The sequence below is a fragment of the Cibotium barometz genome, chromosome 21, assembly GCF_041138505.1.
Source record: "Cibotium barometz isolate CiBa-2024 chromosome 21, ASM4113850v1, whole genome shotgun sequence".
NCBI lineage: Eukaryota > Viridiplantae > Streptophyta > Polypodiopsida > Cyatheales > Cibotiaceae > Cibotium > Cibotium barometz.
In genome coordinates this window covers 22,267,375-22,282,491 of record NC_141066.1, presented here as the reverse complement: position 1 = coordinate 22,282,491, position 15,117 = coordinate 22,267,375, and the positions used below count along the sequence as shown (strand labels likewise).

The 15,117-nt window shown below is 46.1% G+C and overlaps 1 protein-coding gene across 1 annotated transcript in view; it reads left to right on the top strand.

Annotated features, from left to right (window-relative positions):
• The window catches only part of LOC147626959 (alpha-mannosidase At3g26720-like), a 108,948-nt gene that overhangs the window by 71,176 nt on the left and 22,655 nt on the right, over nt 1–15,117 (top strand). Inside the window, exons 13-17 of the mRNA XM_086815522.1 lie at nt 79–240; nt 416–478; nt 570–626; nt 1,966–2,188; nt 2,276–2,403. Of these exons, the coding sequence (XP_086671648.1) occupies nt 79–240; nt 416–478; nt 570–626; nt 1,966–2,188; nt 2,276–2,403 (633 nt within the window). The remainder of the gene's footprint in view (nt 1–78; nt 241–415; nt 479–569; nt 627–1,965; nt 2,189–2,275; nt 2,404–15,117) is intronic.

The window sequence follows — 15,117 nt, the reverse complement described above, 5'->3', positions numbered from 1 at the left end:
GGTACATACATACATAGATGCATATACACACATATATTTTGCTTAATTCTGCAATGAATGCTTCTTTCTCTTATGCAGGCAGAAGATGTCATTAACACTGCTCTTGCTCAGCTCGTCGCTAATGGAAAATCTTTCGCTTCTGGTCGCATAGAGGACACAGTTATTACCAATGAGTTTCCAAGTTTGTCTAGACAACATGCTCTCGTAGAGAGTGCGAATTCTGGCATGAAGCTTCAGCAGGTATATGGTAAACTGATTTTGAGAAGGTTGTCTCTTTGGCAACCCAAGAATGGGGGGAATTCCCCATTGTCCGAATTGTTTGTTCATCTGAGACAACTTCTTAATGCACAAGTCTGCACATTATTGATTTTGGAATTTTGAGAGTGCTAATGGAGCCTGGAGGTTATTGTTCCAGTGTCCTTTATCCAACATCAGCTACTGTCCACAATCGGAGACTGATCTCACTGGAAAAACCCTGGTACTAACTGAGTATTCTCTCTTTGTGGGTAATGGCTGATTGTAAGTCTTGAGAAGAAAAATGACATCAGTCATGTGTGCCATTTTTTCAGGTGGTGATTGCATATAACCCTCTCGGATGGGAGCGAAAGGAGTCTGTTCGGATCACAGTAAGATTGCACTTGAATAAGTTTGTTTCTTGTTTGGATGCTTGATTAAAAAAAAATATGGGGCCCTAGCTAGATGCTCTGTTGGTCATGGTAGCTCTTTGCCATAGTGCTACGCCAAATCAGTCCCACAAAACAATCCAAACAATCCCCGAGTCCGCCCCAAAGCAGTCCTCTGTTCACAGCCGGTTCTGAGGACAGGGGAGAGAAGTAAACTGTGTAGTCAGCTTGTACAAAACCACCATAAAGGGCAGCCAGCAGAGAGAGAACACGCTACTGTTACCTGTATGACCAGTCAATGAGAGCGACCAGAAAAGAAGAAGCTCAAAGCTGTATGATCCGTCTGAGTGCAGCCAGTAGGAAGAGGATATGCAGCTGTATGATCAACTTGGAGGCGGTCAGAAGAGAGAAAACCCCACTGTTTCTGTACGGCCAGCGCTGATGCAACCAAAACGAGGAGAACTCACAACAGCTGTTGGCCAGCCTGTATACCAGCAAAAGCAAAACGTACCACTGCTACCGGCCTGCTCAAAGAAGGGAAAAGAGAGAGAGATAGAAACGGCCTGTGTACCTGTGCGCATCTCCCAAAAGAGCTGCCTCCTTCCTCCTTTTTCAACATTTCAGGCCCAGCATAGCTGTAGTTGGCCAGCTCTAAAAACATGGCTGTGCTTTTTCTTTTTTCCAAAAGTGGGTTCTCTTGCCAAAGATATCACACCTTTTGCTTTCTTTAGCCAATGACTCTATAAATGACAAAAGTTGGCCCCTTTAGTGTCCAGGCTATAAAAAACATCCCTCAAAGGTGGGCCCCTAGCTTTTACTGTGCTTGTGGGTCCACAAACTGGCCCACATGTCCATGCAGGGTGCCCATGAACCTTTTAATGATACCCGAAGCCTAGAAAAGCTCCTGTTAAGTGCGTAGGCTTCAATGTTTTTATCCTTGAGCTTAACCCTTCTTCTGTGGAAAATCCCCGTTCTCACCTTGGTTCCATTTTGTGTGTGGGCTCCCCCCAAAACACTGATCAGAGGTGGTAAAGGGACCAAATGGTGACAGGTGGTCATGGAGGTTAAGGTGATGTGAGCATGGTGGTCAACAACTCCTTGAACAGCCATGCTCTGATACCAGAAAGGAACTCCTTTTATTTTTGCACTTCTTCGCCCCCCCCACCCCCTCCCCGTGCCTAGCCAATCTGGTCCCTAGCAGTTGTCTGTGATAGCTAGCATTAATCTTGGCATCTTCCTCTGGCTGTCTCAGTTAACTAGCAAACTGTCTGGTTCAGTTGATTTTAACTGCCACTGTTATTAAACTTACCTCTTGCAATTGATGGCATGGTTGTATTTACAGGTTTCAGACTACAAGCTCGATGTTTTTGATTCATATGGAAATATAGTACCCTCTCAAATTGTCCATGTCAGTCACGCTTCAAGAAGATTGAGAGAGCAACATCTCAAGAGCATACATGGGACTATTGCTTCTGATAAGCCTGTTTTTGTTCTCGTGTTTGAATGTGATGCTCCACCATTGGGGTACACCACCTATTATGTGAAGCCATCTCAGAACAAGACATGTAAGTCTAGTACCATCAATAGTGGCATGCATCTTAACGTTTCTTTTGAAAATTCTTAGTTGTTGATTTGAGTTTTTGTTCTGTTAGATTCTGCGGAGCACTCCTTGATCCTGGAAGGCAATCTGAATCGCCATGTTGTACTACAAACACTCTCTACACAGTTTTTGTTCTCATCATCAACAGGGTTGCTTGAAGGAATAAAGCGGAAGGATGGAGTAAGTGAAGTTTTCAGTGTTAAAAGGACATGCGTTTTCTGTGAATATATTTCTGTCACACACATAAATATAGAAATGTGTGTGTGTGTCTGTGCGTGCACGCGTGCATGTTGAGCCACTTGCATATTTGGGATTTTTGTGCATCCACAAAACCTGCCGACATTCACAGGCAATTAAATCCATGCAATTACATTAACAGTATAGCATAGAAATCTCCCATATTCTTACAGAGCTTGTAAAATATCTCGCATTTTCAACTCAGGAATGTTGAATTCCAACTTAGGAATTCTCTTCTTGGGAACAAGCCTCTCGTGCACCAACTTAGGAACAACGAAGGCTGCTCAACAGACACCTCCTCCTGCAAAACCCCATTTGCTACTTGCTTGGCTTTCCTACAAGTCTTCCTCAACTGCAGGAGGCACTTTGTCGCGAATGATACGGGACATCAAAACATAGTTTATCTGTAAAGGCTCCTCTGACTAACGAACGCAAGAACTGGAATGTTCTTGCCTGTTGCCATCATCTGGCAGACCATCCACCATTTGAACTTGGAAAGCTTGCCACCACGGCGTATCCACACTCAAGTGGTCATGACGAAACTGCCACACATCACCTAACTGAGAACTTGTAAGAGAGAGTGATGAAAGAAAGAAAGAAAGAAAGATTTTATTAACGTCTTCCAAGAGACCGAACTCGGCCTATGAGACAAATCGTAGTACCTGTATGGGGTATCCTCTGTCATCCCAACAAAATGAAAAAGTACTGAACAAAAAAGCTGAATCTGGGCGTGCAGGGGATGGAGCTCTACTACTAGGAGAATGCAAAGCTATATGCATGGAGTATACAATCATGATATGCAACCTAGCTAGCTCCATCCTGTACCATACTGGGGTATAAAATGGTATACATCAGTGAAGGGGGTGTCCACAGCTCCCTGAAGAACATGCCTGGGTGTGCTCTGAAGCGAGCCAGTCGCTCCGCACCCTCTCTGTGAAACTGAGCTCTGATCTCTGTCATCTCTCTCTGGTATAGGCGTCGTGTCCGAAAGCCAGGTGTCCTCTGTCTCCTGCGGGCTCGAAGTGTCTCTGCTCTCTGGAGAGTAATTCCCTGCCGTGTAGGGGCTGGGAGGGGGATGGATCTCTGAAAAAATGTAGTAATCTGTGTCTGTCGCCCCCCCTCTGGAGCTGTCTGAGCCTGTAATAATGTCTCTCTGTGGCGCTGTATGTCTAGAATGAATCTCCCCAGTATGCGCTGGTCTGCTACCTCAAAGATCTGGCGTAGGGAATGTGACTCTCTGAATAAAATGGGATATCTCTCTCTCATGGTTGTATATGCTCTGCATCTGCATACATAATGCTCCTCACTCTCCACCTCCTCTCTGCACAATCTGCATACCCTCTCCTCTCGGGGGATCCGTGCTGCTGTGCCAGTCTCAATCTCCAATCGGTGTGATGAAACTCTGAGCTGACCAATAGCCACTCGAGAGCCGTGTGGTAAAAAGCCCTCCATGTATCTAGGCCTCTCTATAAATCCATCATCAGTGATACTCATGAAGTGATCTCTGTAGTATAGCATCTTCGGTGGAAGAGGCTGTGTAGGCGATATCCATGTCTCTCGTGTATAGAGATGCCATAGATCCTGTCTCAATACTGTGTTCCTCTCACTATGAGAGAGACGGATATGTGGTGTATCCCTGTCATACTGGAATGGTGGTAGATGATCCATGTCTAGGCCATGCTGTGAGAACCAATGTGTAACCTGTGCATACCATGATCCTCTGTCTCCTGCCTCAGCCAGCTGTCTAGATGCCTCAAAAGCTCTGTATGACAATTTGTCCTGTGGCATCACTCTGAATCTGTCTAGCAGGCATATAGTCTGAAATATGGCCTCTACCATCATAGGAGGTGCAGCAAACTCTGCTCGAATAATGTCATGAGGTACTGACGGTTTGCTGCGTATCATGCGTGCCATCATGAGGGCCTGTGGTCTCTCTATCTGTGTCCACCAATGGGTAGCAAGGCCTGGCGCCCATACCGCTGCTCCATACATCAATGCCGGTGTGACTAATGTGTCAAATAGCCACCCCTTCGTCCGGGGCTCCTGAAAATGCGCCTGGTGGCACTGTCTCTCTAGCATAGCCAATGCTGCATATCCCCGTGTCAATCTAGCTCTGGCTGCTGAACCCATGGTGAAGCGTGTGGCTGCTGCAGAGAAGGTAACCCCTAGGTACACGTATGATGTCACCACCTCCACCTGGCATCCTGCGAGAGTGAATGTCAGCTGACTCCTGCCTTGTCTCGATGTATGAAAGACCATAACCTTGGTTTTCCCAAGGTTCTCAGTAAGACCCCTCTGTGTGCAGAAATCATCGAGTGCATGTAGATGCTGCTGTAGACCACCTGGAGACTCAGACACTAATACAATATCATCAGCATAGAGCATAATATGTACTGAGGTACCTGCTAAATCAACTCCATCTCCGCCTCCCCGTGTAATGAAGTCAGCCACCTCATCAATGTATAACCCAAATAGCGTGGGGAAAAGTGGGCATCCTTGCTTCACACCAATGGTGCTAGCAATAGTCTCGGACATACCTCCTGGACATCTGACTCGCCCAAAAACCTGCTCATATAATGCATAGATGCCCCATGTCATATCTGCTGGTATGCCAAGAGACTGCAGGCGCTGAAAGAGCCTCTCTCGTGGTACTGTGTCAAATGCCTTGTGGAAATCCACAAGGCAGCAATAGAGCTTTCTCTTCCTCACTCTGGCCTGATCAATCATACATCTCAAAGTGAATACATGGTCAGTGGTAGAGAAAGCTCTCCTGAAGCCTGCCTGCCCTGATGAGCGTAAACCTGCTCGCTCAGCATATAAGCTAAGCTCTTGCTCCAGCACTGCACCATAGAGTTTGGCCAGCACGTGGCCAACCATAACCGTCCTGTAGTTGCTCGGATCCAGCATATCCCCTTTTTTGTGAATCGGCACAATGGTGTGCATCGTCCACTCCGCAGGCAAACCCTCTGCTAGTGCCCTGTTAAACAGGTGTGCAAGAAAAGGAGCTAAAGAATCTACTGCATATATGAGATGCTCACCCTGCAAGTCCATATGGTCGGCGGCGGATAGCTTCCTGTACCATCGAGTGGGTAAAGAAGCTAGCTGTGGTAGGTCGAGGCTCCTGTGTGGCTGAGGTATAGGTGGCTGCTGTGGGGCATGGTATAGGCCCTCTGCATATGTGTGCCATGTCTATGGGTCTGCAATAGGTGTCGGGGTCCGGGGCTCTCTGAAGTGCCGCCATGAGACAGGGCTATCTCTACTCATGAAGAAATGAAAGATCTCTAGCTCCTGTATCTCTACGAAGGCCCGCCTTTTGCGGCGAGTAAGTCTCCTCATCTCTCCCCTCGACTCCTGCTCTGTGATGGCTCCCAAGGCTCTCTGTATGCGAAGCCGTGAGTATAGGGCTCTGCACTCGTCATCATACCATCTGTTCTGGGGCATAGTCCCAGGTCTCGCAGGCTCTCTTGAGTGTACACGATGTGGGAAGCTCTGTAATGCAGCCGTGTGTAGGAGTGATGCCAGCTGGGCTGTAATGGTATCCATAGGTGCCAGGGGATCCATGAGTAGGAGCCCATTCTCTACTCTGCTAGTGTATATGTCTGCCATGTCATGTGTGAAGTAGATGAGAGTTTGTAAATCCCATTCTCCACTCCACCTTCCCATACAACCTCGCTTGTCACTTTGTCCCGGAGAGCAACAAAATGCTCCTCAAACTCCACCCGTACACCAGTCTTGAAAACCTCATGCACTGACAATAGATGAAAACCAAGAGATGGGACAAAAAGAACCTGGGAGGAATGCTTCCCCCCTCTTACCATCGGGAACGATCTCTAACCTGCCCTCACTGTGAATAGGTATAGTGGACTCGTCACCAATCAGGATGTGACCTGCATGCCTTTGAAGATCCTGTAATAACTCTCGGGAAGGAGTCATGTGCCTGGAAGCACCACTATCAAGAATCCACTCCCGAGTGTCCCTAGCGGTGAGTCCAACCGCCTCCCTACTCAAAGAAGATGAAACGTTGGTGTCCATAATCTTCAAGTGCACAAAGGCCGGAGTCTTCTTGGTTACTGCTGAGGAATGTGCACCCTGCTCGGTGCTCTGCTTAGGACATTTTCTCCAATAGTGGCCTTTCTTGCCATAATTGTTACAGGTCCTCTTTGCCTTGAAGGCGTCACGATCCAAGCCGAGCTCCTGCTCGGAAGACTTCTCTTGTGAAGACTTCCCTTTGCCCTTACGACGACCTTGCGACCACTGGCCAATCAAGGCCTGAGAACCTCCGCTCTGTGGAGGGTTCGTAAAACGCTCTTCCTGGTTCAAGACCATAGGAACAAGCTCCCCGCATGTGATGGTGCAAAGCTTGCCATTAGTGATCAAAGAGGAGTAGAAAGCTGAGTACTGAGAGGTTAGACGAGACAACAAACTGATTGATGGCCATGTCCTCTGAAGATATCTTCTTCCCAGCCTGAAGAACCTCCTGCTGAAGAGCCTGTAACTTGTTGATGTGCTCCCACATCATCGAAGACTTTGTAGGATCCATCACCTGCATCTACACTTCCAAGGAGATCCGCTTCATGGGTGATACCTTCTTATACCCCGTTCTTTCCGAGTAGAGGGTAACAGCTCCTCGTCCTCCAACTTTGGCCGCGGAACATCAACAATAATGAAATCAGCCAAGTCATAAGACTCCAATAAAGACTCCATCATAACCTTCCAGATGCCATAGTTGGTCCCGTCCAACTGTCAATCCGCCGGGAGCGTGGGGAGAGTAGGGATCTTCACGTGCTTCTCAGCCATCTCAAGCAAGTCAGCCATCTTTGGGGGGTTACTTTGGTCTTGTGAAGGGAGGGTGGGTGGGAAAAAGATGAAGAAGAGGCTGCAACTAATATGCAAGCTGACTGTCCAATGGTGATGGCCGCCTTCTACCCAATCTCCAAGTCCCGAACAGCCCAAGAGATCTCCAATCAGCACCAAAAAACCAGGAGTCCCGCAAGCTCTTCAAATCTCTTGCAAGCTACAAGGTCTTCAAGAAACAGCCCCGCAAGCTCTCCAAAGTCTCCAACCTTCAAGCCACCTGGGGCTTTGATACCATGTCGGAATATGCAGCGGATATGAGACAAACAACTGAGAGCACAACGTAGCAAGACACCATGATGAAGATGAGCAAACACAAGAGAACCACCAGCCTGAAAACGTAGGACTGTGTGAGGAAGAGCAAGCGTAGAATAGAGAGAGAGAAGCTATGTGAACTCTGTTCTATATACAAGATCCGGTACAATATCCAATGACTCAATGGAGTGGGGGCAGGGTGGTATTTATACCACCCCCCTATGTTGGTCAGCCAGCTATAAACCAGCCGACAGTAGCGAGGAGTCCACGACTAGGAAAAGTCCTCCAGTCGGCCAAGACACATCCAGGTGGCCAGAACTGATAGCCCCCCCACGACCAGTAAAATAGGGAAAATACGGGGAGAAGTCACATCACCTATGTTTTTTGTGATCTGATATGGGCCATAACACCAAGAAGAGACCTTGTAATACTTTCCAGTCCTCGTTGTCTTAGAGTCCTTCGGGACTATAAGGTACACTTTTTTTCCCGGGAAAAAGATCCTTCAATTAGTTACCAAGAAAAACAGCCATAATGGCTAAGTACAAACTCGGCTCCACATGGGGAAGTGAGAGTCAAGAAACATAAAAGGGGGGAGGATGCTCTTCTCCTCCGGCTGGCAGTTCTAGGAGGAGAAGGCTATCTCATACAATAGGGGGATGTAGAAACAACCACACAGGTGATCTATAGTGCCAAGTGGACTCACCACCATTGTTAGTTAGAAAGGGACCGTGACGCCAGATCCTCAGGAAGGCCTCCCGGTGCTTCCGCATGTGGTCAAAGCCACCCCGAAGCTTCCCCAAGTGTCTAGAGGGTATGAATGATATCGAGCCAGATGCTCCGGATGGACTTTGTTGGCGGGTGCAGATGCCCTCGATGGCTTCACTACATCGAGCTTTCCATATGTGCCATGCAACAATACTGCTGCAAATCCAAAATCTCTGGCTAGAACTTGGAGTCCATTGACTAATCGATGGAGCTAGGATTGTTGAAACCGGCCTTCAGAAACTTGACGGGCGGTGAACACACTTAACCACACTTTAATTGCGTTACGAACTGGAATAATAAATTTGGAAGAAGAAAATAAACAAGTGGAGCTAGAGTGTTCCTGCACAAAAGACCAATTGGCCCCGAAGCGTGGCGCCCCCCCTCCAGGTATTTATTTATAACTTGAGGTCGGCGTAGCCCTTGTACAATTCCCGAGAAGATGCCTCCTTGATCCACGTGGAGATCTCCTTCTAGCTTTCACCCAAATTGTGTTGAGGGATACAAGAGCCTTGGCCCCCTATTTATACAAGTTTGGGGGGAAAGCTGTGCTTTTCCCCCTTAGGAAAAATCTATTACAAGTGCTTTTCCCTCATTCAAAAACTCTTCAAATATTTTCTATCAAAAAAAAAAAAAGCACGGCACTAGCGTTTTCGAAAATTCCCACGCAGTTTTTTTTTTCTCTTGCGCGTTTTTGTGCTGCCTGGCTTTTTCTTCAGCACTTTTTATTTCTGCCGGTCGCCTTCACGTTTAGCTACAGCCCGGCGCTTTCTCTTGCGCGATTTGCTGCAGCCCGTCGCTTCGCCTCTCTGCTGCCCGCCTTGCGCTTGCTGCACGACTTCGCTTCTCTCTCTATCTTCCGCTTGGCTGCAGTACGACTGCAGCGCCTGCCACGTCAGCTGCCTACATGGCAGCGCCTGCAGCCTGCCTATGCTGTTAGCCACCGAGAAGAGCCTGCAACCATGGCAGCCCATCAGCTAGCCGCCACGTGTACCAACAGCAGTTAGGAGTACCACACACACGTGTGCTGCAGCCAGGTACCACATCAGCTCTTGTGCAGCAGTCAGGTGTGACGTAAGCTGCTTGTACCAGTGCCACGTGTCAGTGCCACCTTGAGAGAGAAAGAAGGTACACTTGCAACAAGGTAAGAGAGACACACATATACATGCACATGAACAAACACATGAGCATGCACACGTGTACACACACACACCAAACATGTATCTACATCCACACACATGTACAAACTTACTCATGCATTTACAGGTAAACATGATTAGTGAATGCTAAACAGGTTTAAAACATAATTACAATACTTAAGAAAAAGAGGTAAAATACGCAGTCCTGTAACATACCCCCCTCTTAAAACAAAGCAATCGTCCTCGATTGTTCATTCAAAGGATCTGCCAACTTAAACAGAACCTAAGAGAGCAACGAGAAAGCTATGTCCTGCCAACTGAAACATAACATCTGAATAACATAAATCAAGAGCATCCACCTCGTGAATAGTCATGTCCCCTTGGATGCTTTAGCTGCTGGCCATCCCACAGGACCCACGATTAGCAGTACATCATGAACATGAGTGAACAGTGATGCATATCAAACGAAAGTCTAGAATAGGCGTCCCCATTCTCTCAAAAGATTTGAATATCCATGAATCAAACCATGTGACTAGTACACATATATCATAGAAATCCCATAGGCAGATATATTGTTAGTTCAGTATCTCGAGTGTGCTGATAAGAACACCAAGCGACTTCCAGATCTCATCCAAGTGAACTCTGTGACAAAGGAGCGGAGTCACCCCCCTCTTGAGTAACAGGTAGTACTCGAGAATCCACGGCTGAACCTTTTGAAGCACTTTCTAAGGTAGGCTCCAAACCAAAAGCCTCGAGGTAAAGTTGTAGTATCCTCGGTGAATTTGCCAAGTCACCCTCCTCCATCCACTTCAAATCCATAGGTGAATAGTTCACAAACTTCACCAGATATTGACGTGAAACTGTCCCTCTGACTTTTCTTTCTTTATGTGCCAAAATTTGTTTTGGTTGAAGAATCTCATCAAGTTCTTCTACCTCTGGTTGCGGTTCATCAACCTGATCTGAAGGCACCTCACCTTTGAAAGGTCTAAGAAGACTCACATGGAATGCATTATGAATCCTCCAATGATCCGGTAACTGAAGACGATAAGAAACATCACTCATCTTCTCAATCACCTGAAAAGGCCCATAGTACCGCATACTCAATTTAGGATATAAACTCTGTTTACCCTTCATTTTCTTGAGTCTAGCCTTTTTTTTCTTTTTTTCTTTTTTTTTTTTTCAAAAAGAGACTTCTATTAAGTATGAGAAAAACATACAACAATCACAGCTATAAACCGGAAAAGAATAGAATCACCCCAATATGTAAGGTGATTTCAATCACTGAGGAGCATCATGATGCCATGTAAGACCTGTGGTACTAGAGGAAAAGAAGATGCCATGGTCCCATTCCCGCATAAATATCACACGCTTCGCCTACGTAGAACGAGAGGGCCCCTGAATGCGAGCCCAAGTAGCCATAAGAGTGTGGATGATATCACCCCATATAGTACTAATGCACTGAGACCCAAAAATCTGGACACCCTACACCCTCAATAGCCTCCGTGCATCTAGCTCTCCAGATCTGCCATGTTGTAATGCAATAATCTCCTAACTGGTGTCAATCCTCTGTCTAGAGGGTGTTTAATGAGAGTGAGGAACATCTTGCAATAAACCATGCTGGGCAATACCTCTATGAATGAAAAAAGCAGAATCTGTACCACTGTCCTCATAAAAAAGCTACGGACCGGACTGGGAGAGCCAAGCAACTGCCCCCCAAGTCACATGCATGGCTCGGCCACTCAGTTTGCCCATAAGTTGGGCTACAGGACCCCAAATCTGTTGTGCAATGCTGCATCCCCATAGACAATGTTGTACGGACTCGGAATCTGCCGCACATCTAGGACAGGAAGGTGCTACACCGAAAACTGATCTCCTTGATTGGTAGGGAGACCACCATGTAAGAATAACCAAAAGAAATGAGAGTCTAGCCTTTTCAAATCTCAAAAGCACCCAATCACCCAAATCAAAAACCAATGATCGACGGTGTAGGTTTGCTGCTTTCCTATGTTTCTCTTGAGTCCTTTGAAGAGCCAACTTGACCTTTTTGTAAGCCTCATCCATATTCTCCACAAAACGATCTGCCTCGAAGATCTTATCTTTTGTATGTAGGATCGGAGGTTCTTTCTTCCCGCCTTCCACAATCTCGAAAGGTGCCTTACCTGTTGAAGTGTGAATGGTGTTGTTGTAAGCAAACTCCACCAAAGGAAGATACTTTTCCCACTGTTCCTTATGATCCGAAACATAACACTTTAGAAGATCCAATACAACTGAGTTGGCAATTTCCGATTGCCCATTTGTTTGTGGATGAAAAGACGATGAGAACTTCAACGAAGTCTGCTCTCCAAAATAAACTCGTCATTCGAGGATCTCGATCACTGATAATAGATGTGGGCATCCCATGGTACTTGAAGATATTTGTCAAAAATATCCTCACCATTTGCTCTGCATTAATCTTCTTCCTGACTGGAATGAAATGAGCCTGCTTGCTGAAACGACCCACGATAGTCCAGATGCCATCATTCCCACTCTTTGTCCTAGGAAGATCAAAGACAAAATCCATAGTAATACTCTCCCACGGTCTATCTGGAATAGGCAAAGGATGAAGTAACCCAGGTGTCTTTTGACGGTCATACTTCACCTTCTGACAAATGATACAATCACGAACAAAAGCATCAGCATCCCTGCGCATAGTAGACCAATAAAAGAATGCCTCCAAAGCCTTCACTGTAGCCTCAATACCACGATGGCCTGCATAAGGCGGAGCATGGCATTCTGTCAAAACCTTTTGCCTCAACTGAGATGTGACACAATTTGTCATGCATCATAAAAAATCCTTCCTTGAGAGAATAATGATCAACTCGCTCTCCTTCAGTCAAACGATCAAAAATCCTCTCAAAATCTGAGTCTTGAGCATATTGTTCTTGCATATCATCAAGTTCGTGATGAAAGATAATAGAGACGGCGGCCACATGTGGTTTCCTAGACAAGGCATCCGCAACCACATTCTTTTTGCCATCCACATGATCAATCTGAAAGTGAAACATGGACAAAAAGTTTGCCCATCTCATATGCTTCTCGGAAAGCTTCGTTTGGGTAAGGAAATAGCGAAGAGTCTGATGATCACTCTGAACAATGAAATCAGTCCCAAGAAGGTAATGCTTCCGAGTAGAAAGAGCATGAATAACCGCAAGAAGCTCCTTCTCATATACTTGTAGATTCCTTTCTGCTAGTGACAAAGTTCTACTCTCATAAGCAATAACATGTCCATCCTGCATAAGAACAGCTCCAATGCTATTCCCGCATGCATCACACTGTACCACAAAAGGTTTATGAAGATTCGGTAAAACCAAAACTGGACCAGTGGTTAGCTTTTCCTTAAGCTTGTTGAAAGCTTCCACTTTCTTTTCTGTCCATCGGAATTTTACATCCTTCTGGGTCAGGTGATGTAAAGGTGAAGCAATTTCTGCAAAGAATCGGATAAACCTCCTGTAATATGAACAAAGTCCTAAGAAACTTCTCACATCATGAATAGTCTGCAAATCCGGCCAATTCTATATTGCTTCAATTTTTGCTGGATCCATCCTGATGCCATCCCTAGACACTATGTGCCCAAGAAAGTGAATCTCCTGTATGAAAAATTCACTCTTCTTTCCATTGACAACCAACCTATGCTTTCTGAGTTCCTCAAAGACTTTGGTCAAATGCTCTTGATGCTCCTTGTTTGAATGAGAAAACACAATTATATCATCAAAGAAGGTGTCCACAAAAGCACGGTGGGGTCGAAAAATCCGATCCATCATCGTGTTAAAAGTCGCTGGAGCATTCGTAAGACCAAAAGGCATGACCAAAAACTCATAAAGTCCAAAAGTTGTCTTGAAAGCTGTCTTGTGCACATCTTCTGGCCTGATGCGAATTTGATGATATCCACTCTTCAGATCAATGCAACTGAAGTAAGCTGTTCCCTGTAACTGATCCAAAATATCATCGATTCGAGGTATAGGGAATCTGTTCTTGATGGTAATCTTATTCAGTGCCCTGTAATCAATCCAAGAACCATCTTTCTTTTGTACCAAAAGCACTGGTGAACAATAGGGTGAAGAGCTCGACTGAATCAACCCTTTGTCCAACAGATCACGCACTTGGCTCATAATCTCTTCTTGTTGGGCTGCACTCACCCTATAGGGTGGCTTATTCGGTGGTGAACTTCCAGGAATCAAATCAATCCCATGATCCTCAGGCCTAGCAGGCGGCAACTCCCCTGGCAAAGCCTCTGAAAAACAATCTTGAAAACTTTTGAGAAAGTCCAATCTTTCCTTATCCAACTCAGATAGGTTAGAATCCATGGTATCCCGATTCTTTTTAACAATTAGTAAGTAAACAGAAGATGTTTCTTTATTAAATGAGAAATGGCCGAGGCCAATACAACAGGAATAGATTCTCCTTTAAGCTTTACATCAAGAGTGTGTTCCTTATTCTTATGAGTGAGAGAGATTTTCTTGTTGAAAGTATCTACTACTGCTTTAACCTTATGGCACCAAGGCATACCCAACAAAACATCACAATCCTCCAAATGCATAATGAAGAATTATCTTCTTTGTGCGTATAAGTCTGCACACCGAGACGCAGTTTTCCAATGATCGGTGTAACCTCAACCGAGTGTCCAGGACAAGCCAAAGTAGCCTCATGTAACACACCCATCTCATCTGGTTTGATGCCCAACTTTGCCGCAAGCTCGGGGGGTGATCCTAGCTAGGAGGAAGTCCTTCCAGGGCTCGCTCTATTAACTTGCCCAAAAGGGCACAACTTGCGTCACGGGTAAATGATCACTCTCCAGGCCACCTTGGCGTGGGCAGGCCTCTTGTCGTTGTGCCCGCCCAAAGAAAGTTGCAGATCCATTGCTGAACCTGCCCAATGCAAGCCCGGGAGAAGGCCTAGTAGGAGGTGATGTGCCACATGGTGGCGAGAAGAACCTTGTTCACCACCACAACTTGTCCAGCTAAGGAAAGCCTAGTTGAACTCCACTATAATAGCTTCTTCCAAATGCTCAGAAGAAGAGGGGTTCGCTACTGCTCTGGGGAGATATCGATGCCCACCTGCCATCCAAGATAGCGAACTAGAGTGCCACTCGGATCCACTGATGAGCCTCAACTGGACTTCAAGTTGGGGTAGTTGATGAGCCAACCCATAATCCACACAACTTGTTCCAATTGATCTGCGCTCCATATGCACTACAGAAGATCTCTATTGCCTTGGTGAATCTCTAGAGGCTTCCCTCATCTCTGGACAGGTATGCTGTTTGCAAGCTAGCTCACCACAACCGAAGGTTTGCATCCGCAAACCTCCCCCAAGCCAGAGGTTAAGGCTCCAATCCCACGAACCATGCCAGTCAACATTGGTATACGCCTGCTTGTTGAGGCCTTCGGCATGACTGTCTGTGATCCATCGAATCCAATCATGTTCCCGATGATAATCTTGGTCCGGCACATACCACAGAGTGTATAACTCTGTGAACAATAATAGTGGCTGTTGCTGCTATAAATAACTGCCTGGTCATAAATAGCCAGTATACTTGGTATTATTAACCATGAGCCTTAGCCGCCTGTATCAGCTTGCTTCCTCTAATCTGAGGGCTCCCCTAACCCTACTG